This window comes from Apteryx rowi, unplaced genomic scaffold, assembly GCF_003343035.1.
Source record: "Apteryx rowi isolate R43461 unplaced genomic scaffold, aptRow1 scaffold_785, whole genome shotgun sequence".
Taxonomy (NCBI): domain Eukaryota; kingdom Metazoa; phylum Chordata; class Aves; order Apterygiformes; family Apterygidae; genus Apteryx; species Apteryx rowi.
Window position 1 is genome coordinate 88,726 of NW_020451077.1, and position 13,147 is coordinate 101,872.

At 35.9% G+C, this 13,147-nt stretch overlaps 1 protein-coding gene across 1 annotated transcript in view; it reads right to left on the reverse strand.

Moving 5' to 3' along the window:
• Positions 1 to 6,255: 6,255 nt before the first annotated feature.
• The window catches only part of LOC112976987 (histone deacetylase 2), a 25,415-nt gene continuing 18,523 nt past the window's right edge, over positions 6,256 to 13,147 (reverse strand). Inside the window, exons 10-14 of the mRNA XM_026088804.1 lie at positions 12,141 to 12,249; positions 8,989 to 9,119; positions 7,893 to 8,048; positions 6,858 to 6,915; positions 6,256 to 6,629 (exon numbers count right to left, since the gene is read on the reverse strand). Of these exons, the coding sequence (XP_025944589.1) occupies positions 6,599 to 6,629; positions 6,858 to 6,915; positions 7,893 to 8,048; positions 8,989 to 9,119; positions 12,141 to 12,249 (485 nt within the window). The 3' untranslated portion in view covers positions 6,256 to 6,598. The remainder of the gene's footprint in view (positions 6,630 to 6,857; positions 6,916 to 7,892; positions 8,049 to 8,988; positions 9,120 to 12,140; positions 12,250 to 13,147) is intronic.

A 13,147-nucleotide genomic window follows, 5' to 3' on the forward strand; every position in this document is an offset into this window, starting at 1 on the left:
GGGGAGGAAGGACAAGGAGGGAGGGGAAGCAAACCGCCCTGCACAGTCATGCAGTCAGGGAGGCATGCCCCATTCATTCACATTCTGAAAAGGTTAAAATGCACACCCTTGACACTGAAAGCATTTCCATCCAAAAATCATAGGTATGTGAATCTTTTTCTTCCCATCTGAGCTGTCAGAAATCTCCCTGGTAATTTCAGTTTCCAGACAAAGGTACTAAGCAGTAACATTTTAAAAGAATGTTGCTATTGTATTTAAAAAAATCTTCCAAATGGAATTGTTTCTCAGTCTGCCACACTACCCTCATAACCCTTCTCAATAACTCTGATCATCTCTCCACTTCAAGCCATAATGCTGATTGGTCTGTCTTCAATTGCTCACTAGTCTGGAAAACAAAAACAAAAAAAACCCAACACCCTGCTCTTAAATTGAGTCAATTTTGTTGTAGGCTTAATCCAGCAGCACAACATTGGTGCAATGATATAGAATTTTTTCCTGTGCCAGCTAATTCTCTGGGGCATTTCACAGAATCAAATACTGTTAAAAGCAGCATTACACTACGGGGCAGGGTAAGAGGGGGAAGGCTTTTAAAATAGATTTAAAAAACAAAGAGCAATTCAGTATATGAATTATCCATGTGGAGCTGGTTTGGCAAGTGCAACATGGAATTACTTAAAGCTTGCCCACAGCTTTTCTTATTTTTTTCTTCTTTTTTTTTTTTTCCTGGCAGCACAATCATGGAAAACATTAGGGCTATACTATTATTAATACAAGTTTAAGAACTAGGAAGTTATTTTTTGTTTCTGCCTGCTGTTAACCTGCTTAGATATCTAATTTTGCCAGGTCATCTATTTACAATGACTGCCATTTCAAAAAGATATGGTATTCGCTAAAAGTAGGGTTAAAAAACAAACAGACAAACAAAACACTTTACTGAATTTAACTGATGGCTGTAGTAAATATCCTGTCTCTGCTAGCTGCATGTACTCTCACAGAGATGATATGACTAAACAGAAGACACAAACCAACAAAAAAAATACTAAAAAAATACTAAAGAATTCTACTGAGTCTTAGTAAGAATTCTTTTACTACTAAAGTAATGAAATGGTCACCTAAAAGATCACATTTTCAAATGGCATCTCTACAGTTTTACTAAGCTAAAGACTCATTTTCAAGTGTAAGACTAAGTAACTTAAATTGAAATTTTAAATGCACAGACTAAAAGAGGGCTGGTCAAGTCAAGATACAGCCATGGAGGAGGAGCTTGCAGCTACTCCCTTGCCATGGGATGGGGAAAAATTAGACACACATTTGGTGGTGCTGAGGGAAAAGTAGCAGAGGGAACAAGGGAGATGGCTGTAGCATACTTAATCCCCTCCCTCTGTAATCTGTCATTGTGGGTTGTGGTTCAGCCATACCCAAGAACAGATGTTTACATTTGCATTTACGATTATATTTGTTGAAGTCAACTGTCAATCTCTTAAAGTGAATTACAATATGACCAAATATGGTCACACACGTTCATCTCCATTTCTGATGTCTTAATAGGTAACTATTAAAAATTTTTGGAATCCAATAGCTTGCTTAAAAACATGGTTGATAACTGTACTGCCAATATGTTTATTTCTGCTGCCACAGTTAAGTAGTATCTTACATTTTTTACAGCATCTATTAATGATATATAATAATCCTTTGTAACATGGTTCAATTTACAGATTTCTAAATCCCATTGAAAATTTATGGCTAAAGAGATCCACATTATCCATAGACACCTTGAACCACTAGCATATATGTGAACATAGGTAGTAGATTCTACTGGGCAAAAGAAATTCTGGAATCAAAGTTCCCTTCTTTTTTTTTTTCATGCATAAATTCATGTTCCCAGAACATCACTTACTCACAGAATTGTAAGGCACAAGTAGGTGAAAAATATTTGAAGTGGGGCTTGCAAATATATGAATGCAAACCACATTAAAAATTCAACTCTTTGGCCACAACTTCACATCTGTTTTGAAGCAGCACTACTGCTAACAGGAAAGGGCTACTGTCCTCTCTGGTTACTTCTGTCCTTCATGAGCCTCCTGCCTTTGGGCAAGCCAAACACTTGCATAGTCACTTGGGGAACAGAAACAAAGAAGTAATCCAGATCAAAAATAATCCCCAAACCCTCCAAAACTAAGATGTGGCTTTTATGTTTTAACTTGGATCGTGTCTCTGATCCAGGCTATCACGTAGCCCAATATTTCTATTGACACCAATAAACAGGAATGTGCAGCTGAGGGCTTTTTTTTTTTTTTTTAAACAAGACTGCCAGCTTAATTTGTTACGTGAAATTATAGTCTTAGTGTAGCATATTTAATAACAAAATAAGTTTATGACACTACACAATGCTTCTAGTTTAAATATTATCTCCGCATTATCATTCCAATGATGACAGAAATTCTGCCTTAGACCATTTAAACAGATCTGTTTGAGAAAATGTCTTAAATTCTGATTTACTGTTTTTTCCCCTCAAATATAGATATTGTCAGAATGCATTAGCTATAAAGTACCTCTAAAAATAACTGCTCACCCTATAGATGAACTGGGTTTCATTTTCCTTGCTGTTCTTTCACTGTCTTAAGCTAGATTCATATATGCAACAGCTGAAGAGGCAACATTTACATTTGAGTCCTGCAAAACAACAACAACAGAAAAACAGAAGTGTGATACAGTTTAGTCCTGATGATATTCATTGATGTTTATATTGTTGCGGAACTACGAGAAATTAGCAATACAAAAATCCATTTCTAGTCCTTAAGCAGACCTACAACAAAAGAGAGTTCCCAAGAATGTCTTTGTGCAAGATCTGCAGCTCATGAGATAGGAATATCTCRTATTTCTACCCAAGCAGAAAGTAGTTGTTTACACTAAGTAACAGCTTGCAAAATATCAGAGTATTCTTGGAAGGACTCTGTGCATCCTCAGCTCCTACCAAGACCAACCAGTCACAAACACATTAGTCCTCCTAACAAAGTGACAGCAAAAACATTAAACTCTACAAGGTCCTTCATAAAAGGGAGATGGTAGTAGTGAATGAAGCAATAGGAAAAAAAAAAGCCTTCAGCACCAACAGTCAGCATAAGCATAAAAAAAGTTATTCTTATTTTTCAAATCTTTAAAAATTTGGAAGGTGACCATCACTGTTTAGAATGAGCAAAAATTATTTCTCAGATAGGTGAAGCTAAAGGCTAAATATGACTGAATTATTGATCAGCTCTTTTAAAGATAAGGGAAAGAAGAAACTTTTCTCCTCCAGGCACAAACAGTAAGCATCATATTAAACCTTTGAGAAGGGACTTTACACAATGCACTAGAGATAGTCAAGTATTGATGAATAAGTCTGCAAAAACTGTAGAAATGTGAGCAACAGCATGCCTTAAAGGAGAGGGAAGGAAGAAAACAAACAAACAAAAAACCAAATGCTTATGTCCAGAGAACTTGCAAAGTTAATACAAAGTACGTTCCCTAAATTATATCGCCACATAAAGTTGTATATTTTATTATTACACTTCCCTATAATAGCAGAAGAGATATTCATCAATACTCAGAAAGATATTAGTAGCATTGTCATTTTTAATAAATAATAGAGGATGAAGCAAAAAGGTTAACCCTCTTACTAAAGATAAGAAAAAGAGCTAATATTAATTACAGTTCAAGTATTCTTCAATTTCATTCACATATTAAGGTTATGCTGCTTTGTGCTGAAGTGAGCCAAAGCAAAAATCTTGGATCTCTTCAATAGCTGTGCTTGGGAAATCCAGCTAATGATTCTTGATCTATTCGTAATGTTGTCAGGGATTAGAGGTTACTTGAATACAAACACTGTAATAAACATAAGGCAGCATATATCAAATAACTTAAAAATATGCTCTGAGAAGATGTATATACAAACATAGATGTATGCAAGTTACTTTCAATTCTATAAAGTTAAAACTGCTCTAACAAAATGTAGAGTGCCAAAGTTCTTAAAAATACCAGTGGATGCTTATGTTGCCACTCATCTCATCCCACCCTCTTGGAACAAACCTACTACATTTCTATCAGTCCTCCAATTCCAGTTTTTATCCTCCTCACACTAGAGAGCTAGCAGGCATTAGATGACATGGGAGACTGCACATCTGCTCCTAGATGTTGTGCCCAAATCCAGGGCTCAAAGAATAGAAAAATGCAGCAAGCTCTCCCCMAACATTTTCAGGCTATGAAAAGCATCTCTGAAGGTCCAGATGGTTTAAATGTCTACAGAGTATGTACTAGCTATGGAAAGCTCAGGTAAGTTAATCTTCAAAAGCCACACACCCTTGCCTCCATACCCTTTCCTCACCCTCAAAAAAAAAAAAAAGTCAGCTGAGGACCAAGTCCTTCTTCTAATACACAAGCTGCAGAGGGGCTGGCTTTTTAAACAACTGTTGTAAAAGATATCGGTGAATCAGCTTTCTTCTTCTGGGGGAGGGGCKGGGTGGAAGTGAACTGACCCAATTTTGAGAGCAACAACATGAGACTAGAGGAAGGCAAACAGACCATTTGGCAGAAGTATGGTCCTAGAGTGTTTGTACCTTATCTATTGTTACTTGAAACAAACAAACAAAAAGCTACACTTCACTACATGGGTACTGCTGTAGTGAAGAGGTTCTCAGTCTAGCAAAAAATATTGAGATATCAGAAAATCTACTAACAACAAAAGTTTTCATGCAAAAATATTTTCTCCCCTAAAATACTGTATTTCAGTCCATTAATTCTACTTGCAAGTTCAATCTCCATTCCCAATAGGACTAGCAATTAATACACACACTACTTCAAATTAACAGCACTTTAAACTACAGTGAGTGAGTCAGGACTTGATACACGCAAGTAATGTGAGTTAGGAAGGCAATGGTCATCTTGACTGAACTGCAGCAACAAAATAAACCCCACTTTGCAAGATACAGCCAGACAGGAACCCTAACAGCAGTCTTGGGAGTACTTAACTTCCACTGAAAACAACAGCATAGCACCGGTACAAGTACTAGATCTCAAATCTTTAAGCCGTTATAAAGTTTAGCAAGGAGTTTAAATACTCAAATGGAAGTGAGAATGGCTCCAATAAAAAATGTTTCAGAAGCTTAAAATAAGATTATGCCTTTTTATTAATCCTTCCCCCCCTTTTACAAAAACAAAAAAAAAAAAAAAGGTGGAAGTATTTCTTTCCTACATATTCAGGTAGTCCTAATTTTAGTGAAAGTTACTCTAGTTGGTTAAAAAAAAAGTCAAATTACTGGACATGTAACACATGCCTTCCAAAGATCCTTCAATGAATACCATTTGGACAGAACAAATGAAGAAATACTTTCAATTAGTGCACTAAAACTTTACCATAAATCAATGAATTAGGCCAAGGAGCACAATTCCAGAATTTTATGGAGAGGAGAGAGAACAGATAAAGGGAGAGACCAACAATGAGATTAATTATTCTTAGTTCCTATTCTTAAAAAAAAAAAAAAAAAAAGATTGGGTAACAATGCAATTCTGCAAACTTTTGTGTTCACTACTGAAATGTGGACGTCAAAGCTTACAGCTTGACATTTAATGAAATGCACAAAACCAGCTGTGCTGTAGATTGAGAGAGAAAAAGGAACAAGTGCTCAGGTCTCAGTTTTAACTGAGGCACCAGAACTAATCAAAGAAGAAGAAAACGAAATAAAAACCTCTCCTTTTTTTTTTTTTGGGGGGGGGGGGACAAAGCTTCATGCTGCTCAGAATTGCAAACAACGGAATGGGTTACAAATTACATTCAAACCTTTGCTTCTTATCTTGCAAGCCTTGAAAGATGCCATACAAATCTCATGAACAGCAAATGAATCCATCAGTATTTTGGATTGACTTCTATGGTGAGAAAGATTCATGGACAATACAGAGAATGTGACTGCAGAGCTTTAAATCTTTACATTAAAATGCAAGTTCATACAACCACCTAGTCCCAACATCTCTTTGCCCATTTAGTCAACTTGTTCCAACCTCACATACTCGCATCATCGTGCATTTGCTTGCACTCCATTACAGAAGCCACTGAAGTGTGTGGAGTGAATAAAAGCAGCACAGTTCAACCTGTGTTTACACCAGCTGTCCTCTTAAATTTACTAACTACTCAAAAATTAATAGATGTATCTCAATCTGCTTGATTTATATGGAACTTTTCTCTTTGTAGTTCAATGATAGACAAAAGACAACCAAGTACAATTTTTTTTTTAATAAAGATAAAATTACAAAAAAGGTAAAATCAGCTCAGGAAAGGCAAATTACTTTAATAGATCAGTTTAGACATTTAACATAATAACTCACATCCATTTTTAAATACTATWACATAAAGCATGGTGAAGAAAGAAATTTCTGCCTCATAATTAGAAAACTCACAATACAACTTGCCAAAAACCAGAACAAAGCCGTTTGAAAATAAATACGGTCCATGCCAAATAGTACAAAATGAAATCAGCAGTCTCTCTCGATACAAAAACTTTTCTTCTTTTAGGTATTCTCCAACTCTAGTATTATGTTCTGCAACTGATGCAAGGCTATCTTTTATTCAAGGATTGCTGAGCTGTTCTGATTTTGCTCTGTTCAAAGGCAAAAATAAACAGTTAAGTTGTTTCATTTTTTAGATTAACTGTTCTAAAGACGCAATTTGGAGTTACTATTGTCATACATGTAAAAACATGTGATAATGAGAATGATTTAAAATGATCTGTACATAAATCTGTATTTATTTAATACTTGAGATTAATATTTATTAATCTCTCTCTTCAAAGAGGCAACATAATCAGTATTAATTAACTAAGGTTTACCCTTTGGTGTCTGTCTTTTCACCACTGCTGTCCTTGGATTTATCCTCCTCCTTAACATCTAAAAATAAAAATAAGATTTGAAATATATAGAAAAATGCAAGAGAAAACTTCTAAGACTTCAGAAGAAAAAAGTATGACTGAGTTATTTTGTTAAATATACTACCAGCCCGTAGAACATATGTCTGGAAAAAAACATTGGTCACATACTCATTGTTAAACTCATCTGTCCAAGGGAGTGATCTGGGCACAATGACAAGTGATTCAAACTACCTCAGGGCAAGTCTCTCTTGACTGGCCATAACAATGGTACATAGTAAGGAGACCTGGGTTTCCTCTAAGCTCCGTGTGATAGTCTTACAGCCCTAAGACATAGCCTATTTTTAAAATAGTCCTTGGAGTATACTACCCCAAAACACTATCCAGCTTCTCCTTCAGACGGGAGCAAAAGTTTCTCTGTTGTGGAATCCCCATCCATGGAGATCTTCAAAACCCAACTGGGCAAGGTCCTGGGCAATCTGCTCTAGCTGATCTTGCTTGAACAGGGGGGTTGAACTGGATGATCTCCAGAGGTACCTTCCAATCTCAACTATTCTGGGATTCTGTTAGAACTAGTTGGCTCCCCCCATTAAAACAAACAGGAACAAACTCTTTACGTCTAATATATCTAAAGCACTCAAGAACAAACCAGGAGACCTACCATATTTGACAATACAGATGTAGTCATTGATTSAAATTCCCTCTAAGAACCCTTTTTAATCGCGGTTTTTGTTTGAGCTATACAAATCCTTGACTAAGATTTCAAACCTGGGGGGAAGTTAAGTTTGTTTAGCATAATAATAATCCTAAAAAAAYACTGTTTTGGTATGAATAGTTATACCTTGAACTGATGAAAAGTAAAGTAGATGGTTTAAATACAATGGGAAAAGATAAATCATCTCAACAGTCAGTTAACGGTTAACGTAGAATGCATCTTTCTCCTGGCAGGGCTGAAATTTGCAATCCTAAATGTAGGATGAAATCACACCAAAGTCCTACCTGCTTTTTTGTCCTCTGTCTCTTTCTTGTCTTCTTCTATTCTGGCTTTCTTTGCTCCTTTCTTATGATCTGCAACATTTCGTCGTCCACCTTCCCCTTCATCTTCAGAATCAGAAAACTCTTCATCACAGGCTATGCGCTTATCAGATGCTCGAACTAGGATTCAGAGTTATAAAATTAACCGAACATAAAGGCCAGAAGAAAATCAACTACAATAGGTCTAACAAAAAAGAACTACCATATTAACAGCCAGTAGTGATGTACTATAATCACTGAATGCTGATGAACTAAATAATGGATAAAAACAGTCTTCAGTACCTTTCAAAATACTCTGGAACTCTCCAGAATGACTTCAGAAAGTAACTTTATGGAGACCCAGGAAAAAAAAATTTTGTAACATGTACCAAATTAATTTCAAACAAGGGAAACTAAGTCATAGGAGGAAAAAAATTATGGTTTCAACCGTTCAGAAAATGGACAAGTTACCAAGAAGTTACTCCAATCACTGTCATAAAAGGATCACTCCAATTATTGTCATGAAAGGTTAAATGAAGCATGAAGCTCTTAGCTATAGCTGAAGAATAACTCATTATCCATACAAAGGTAATGGTAAAGTAAATTAAGGCTAGTGTTACAAGTACAAAAAAACCTCTCATGCACATGAGACAGACACCCTTTTAAAAAGTCATAAGCAAATAAATTTTTTATTTTTGAAAACACAGTACCTCAGTTTACATCATATCTCACTTTACATCAGTGGGAACTTCACTTTTTTTTTAAGATCCAAAATTAAAAGCTAAGTCTCATATTCCTTTTGTTACAGTTCATCCAAGACTTCTGGAATATCCATTTTAGATCTGTTTTGTAAGACGTAAAAACACCTCCTTTCAGTACTTCTTTGGACCCTTTCTACATGCTCAGATTTGGGCACAAATGTCCTTTAAAAACTGCAACACTGGCAGACCAGCAGCAAAACCTGGAGCCAAAAAGTTCTCCAACTGCCTATATTTCTCTATTAGGATTGGAGTTCTGAACAATTACATCTAAAAAAAAATTACTTTGAACACATTCTTTTATAAATAAAGATATTTCTTACTAGAAATGCGTTTGTCTGGATCTTCTCCATCCTCATCTCCACTATCTTCATGAACAGCATCTTCAGGAATGGCCTGCATCTGGACACCGGGTGCATGAGGTAACATGCGCAAGTTTTCAAATAAGCGTTGCCTGCAAGTAACAGATGAGAGAAGTTATCACTATACAGAGGTAGCATTTCCTTTGATTTTGTATTTAATTTTGAGAACTCTGAATTCAAAGTTAACCTGCTTTGGCTTTAATTCACARTTTCACTTTTCTAAATAAATGTTTGAGCAAGCTAAGTCCTTCTTAAAAAAGAAAGCAAAACTAACAAGGAAACAAGGTTTTTTTTTGTTTCAGGCTGGACAAGACAAGCAGTAAATCCACATGTTCAAGCTTGCTTTAAAGAGAACACTTTTTATAAAACAGAATCTAGCACTGAAAGACCATAACCAGCAATACAGTATATTATATTGGAAGTCAGTCTGTGACAAAGTAATAGCCTCAAGGCCATCAGAATCACAAGCAGCTTTTCAAAATGTAAAATACTTACTGAACATACTCACACAGACCAAAAGTAACTTCTGCCATTTTGGTCTTAATCCAGCAGTATCTCACAAYAACAATTTAGAATCCCAGGAAATATTTCCAATTTTACAAGTGATACAAAAGTACATTTCTACAGATTAACATAAAAAGTTTTTCCAAGAACAGAAATAAAACCCAGCTTTGTTATATAACTACCCAAGGAGCTCTAAAATCACCAAGATTCTACCTTTAAAGACGATTTAGAGTACAAGTCGATTTACCAATACAAATGTATTTAAAAATAAAATATGAAAACAGCCCTCCTATTCCCTGAGTAAAGCATTCTGCAACTTTTTTTCCTGACAGGCTGTGACAAATTCCTAAAGCAGTCTTTTACATTGTTTTGGGGTAGTTTTCATCAGAAACAGAATCAGACTCAATACAGGTCACAATAAAGAGGTTTTTACAAAATACAGGAACAAACACCACTAAACAGTCTATAAAACAAAATCCTGGCTTAAGACGTCCAAACATAGATCATATCATAACCAAAGTACAACAGCTTTACAACAGAGAAAAAAGATTTCAAGTTTTGAAGGCAGCTTACCTAAGCATATCTTCTTACAAGAAAGGACTTCAGTGACAATAAACAGAAAGCTTTCCATTCCTAACAGATCATTAGTATCCACGGTGTACTTTAACATTATTTTCCTTTTTTAACATATATTACATTCAACTTCAAGCTTTAGTTCTCCGCTGGGTCAGTACATGCTGTCCACTTAAGCTGAACCGAGTGACGTTATTACTTTGTTTATAATAGACTAGAATATCAATTTGGATGACAAACTAGCCTCTAATGAAAGACAGACACTTAAAACATGAAGACTTCCACATTGTGTGCAGCACTGAATCTGGGTCAAAAGTGATCAGTCTGGATAAGATTCTTTAATTGGCTGTTTCAGAGAGAACAGAGAGAAATTCTCTCCTGTCTAAGCAACCAGATGCAATAGACCCCCATGCTCCAAAGCACCACGTGCAGGAACAGGAAGGTCTCTGGGGACTCAAAACTAACATTTCAGAGAGGTTCAAGTAGAGAGAAGAGCGTAGCAGGATGTAGCAGCATTTGCAATACTTAGGTTGGTACTCTTCTGCACAATTTGAAAAGGTACATGGCAACTGGGGCTTTTTGGAATCCTTAGTCTCTGCCTCTGCTCAAATCACATGACCAAGCAGAACTGTTCTGCCAATCCAGGGAGTCCTCTAAAGCTATATCTCTGGGAAAGCATGCAATTAACTGAAGAAGGATTCTCAGTAACGACAGGTCATTGCTCTTCCTGTGGGTGCTACTACAAGGATGTGAGACTGTATCTTTGTCAACAGAAAACAAGCAATCTGTGCCCAGGGATGTGCTAAAGAAAAATAAGTTTTGCAGCCTACTCTTACCAAAAAGCTCAACAATACTCTGTGGGAGTCAAATGCAGCAGCCTGGCAAACGATCAGCTGGAGCACTATATTACTATAGAGAAATTTTACAGTATTGCATCAATTAAAAGGTTTATTTTTTTGCCTTGCATATTAAAAATTAAAACCTCTTCATTTGATTGTGATTTGTATTCACAGCACGAATATAGAAATCACAAACTATAGGCCAACCACTTCGAATATTGTTAATAATTTAACTGTTCTTTTGAGTTTTGCAATTTGAGAGTTTTACAGGTCATTGCAGTGCTGGCAAACTTCTACAGCCAGTTTCACATTTTTATTCAGCTATTTTTGGTAACCAAAAGAACTTCCATGCACTGTTAACAGACGGTTACAAAACTCAGGATGGTTTACTGTGCTCCTTCTTTTAAATCCAAAGTAGGGACAAACAATGGGACAGCAGAGTACTGCAGGTTAGCCGATTATCTTTCACAGAACTGGTTACACATATGCATTACCCCTTCTTTGAAGTAATATATTAGCTTATAATCAAACCTTCATGGTCTGAAGAGAAATAAACGGAATGTGTTTTACTTCAGAAGTGGCACAGGCCAACAACAACAACAAAATGGAAACAAAAACAACCCTCCCCCCACACCCTCTATAGCTTGGCAATGAGAAATGTCTTGTCGAGCCACAATAACTCCATAGCTTGCACATATATCACTATCTTTTTACAGTTTTGGATGCCCAAGCTCACATGTGACTACTTATTTTTACAGCTGACAAAGAATGATAATCTCAGTTTATGTTTAGATGAGGGAGCTGAGAATTAGAAATCCTAATCATCAGAACATACCAGTCTGTTTCCTGACAGGATAAGCCTTCTACAGAATTAGAACAGGAAATCAAGTAAAACAGACATCTCTCTTGATGTTGGGAGAAAAAAAAAAAAAGTGAAAAAAAAAGTTGTTGGGTCTCAAATTTTCATATTTATAGTATTTCATAAGCATAAGCTTATGGGGCACGCACACTGCTGTAGGGGCAGACGTGTTTAAAAGTCCCTCTTTTGAGAGAAGGAAGTGATCTCTTTTCTGTACTTATTTTTAGTGTTCAACTGAAAGAGCAAGGCATATAATTTTCAAAAGTGGCTGACAATTAAAACTCTGCAGAAACGTCACCCACATGACCTACTTGTCAGATAAGGCAACGATTACTTACTTGATCTTCTCCATATATTCTGGTGTATTCTGGTTAGTCATATTTGAYGGACTAATGTGAAGTTTGAAATCTGGTCCAAAATACTCAAAGTAGTCATTGTACGGCAACTCTACAACCAAAGCACAAAAGAGAATTCTGTGACCCAAAAGAGATTTTAAACACTTTTTATACATCAGTATTTATGACAGGACTTTAATTAGAGAACTGTCAAAGCATTCAGACACCTGAAAAATCCACTTAGGCAATAATGCTTTTAAGTATTTATTGAACTGTTCAGTGTTTTTCCTCTAAACTATTCAATAGGTGAATTTAATTTTTTTGGCAAAATATAAAGAACAAAAAAAAATTCTACTGAAACCATACAAGAACACATGCTAGAACAACATAAGTAACAAATTTGGTAAAATTCCTAAAAATGCTCTTTCTGGAGAAAACAAAAAAAAAAAAAAAAGGAGATCAATTGATGAGTCCTCATGGATGCTTTCAAAGTTAGTCCAGCCTGAAAAGTTTAAATCGGACATTCAGAATATCCTCTTAGTAAAACATGTATGTTTAGTAGGTCAAAGATCACAGCTAGGACAACACTCATGTTAATCCACTATGCGGCACTTCAGGGAAGGGTTCTCTCCCACCGCCTGCCATCATCTTGTTTCTGCATTTTCACAGATAAAAGACCCCTGAATAGAACATCCACTCCCCAAAATGAAGTAGATAAAGCCTTCATATCAGAAAGTTGGTGGCATTTTCTATATAATATGACCATATCTTTGCAGGTAAGGTAACAGAAAACAAAAAAAAACCCAGAATCCTCAAGAATTAAATGACACTGAAATCCACTTCTTGCTGAACCCTTTGCCTTGTTTCTTTAGTCATGATTATCACCGAAAAGGAGATTTAGTTAGGTGGATATAAAGAAGACAGAAAGATTAATTTGCTATTACAAGATTTAGAAAAGCACTGYTCTTTCTCAGAACAGATTAGAGACCCACACAGTTGAGAGCAATGTA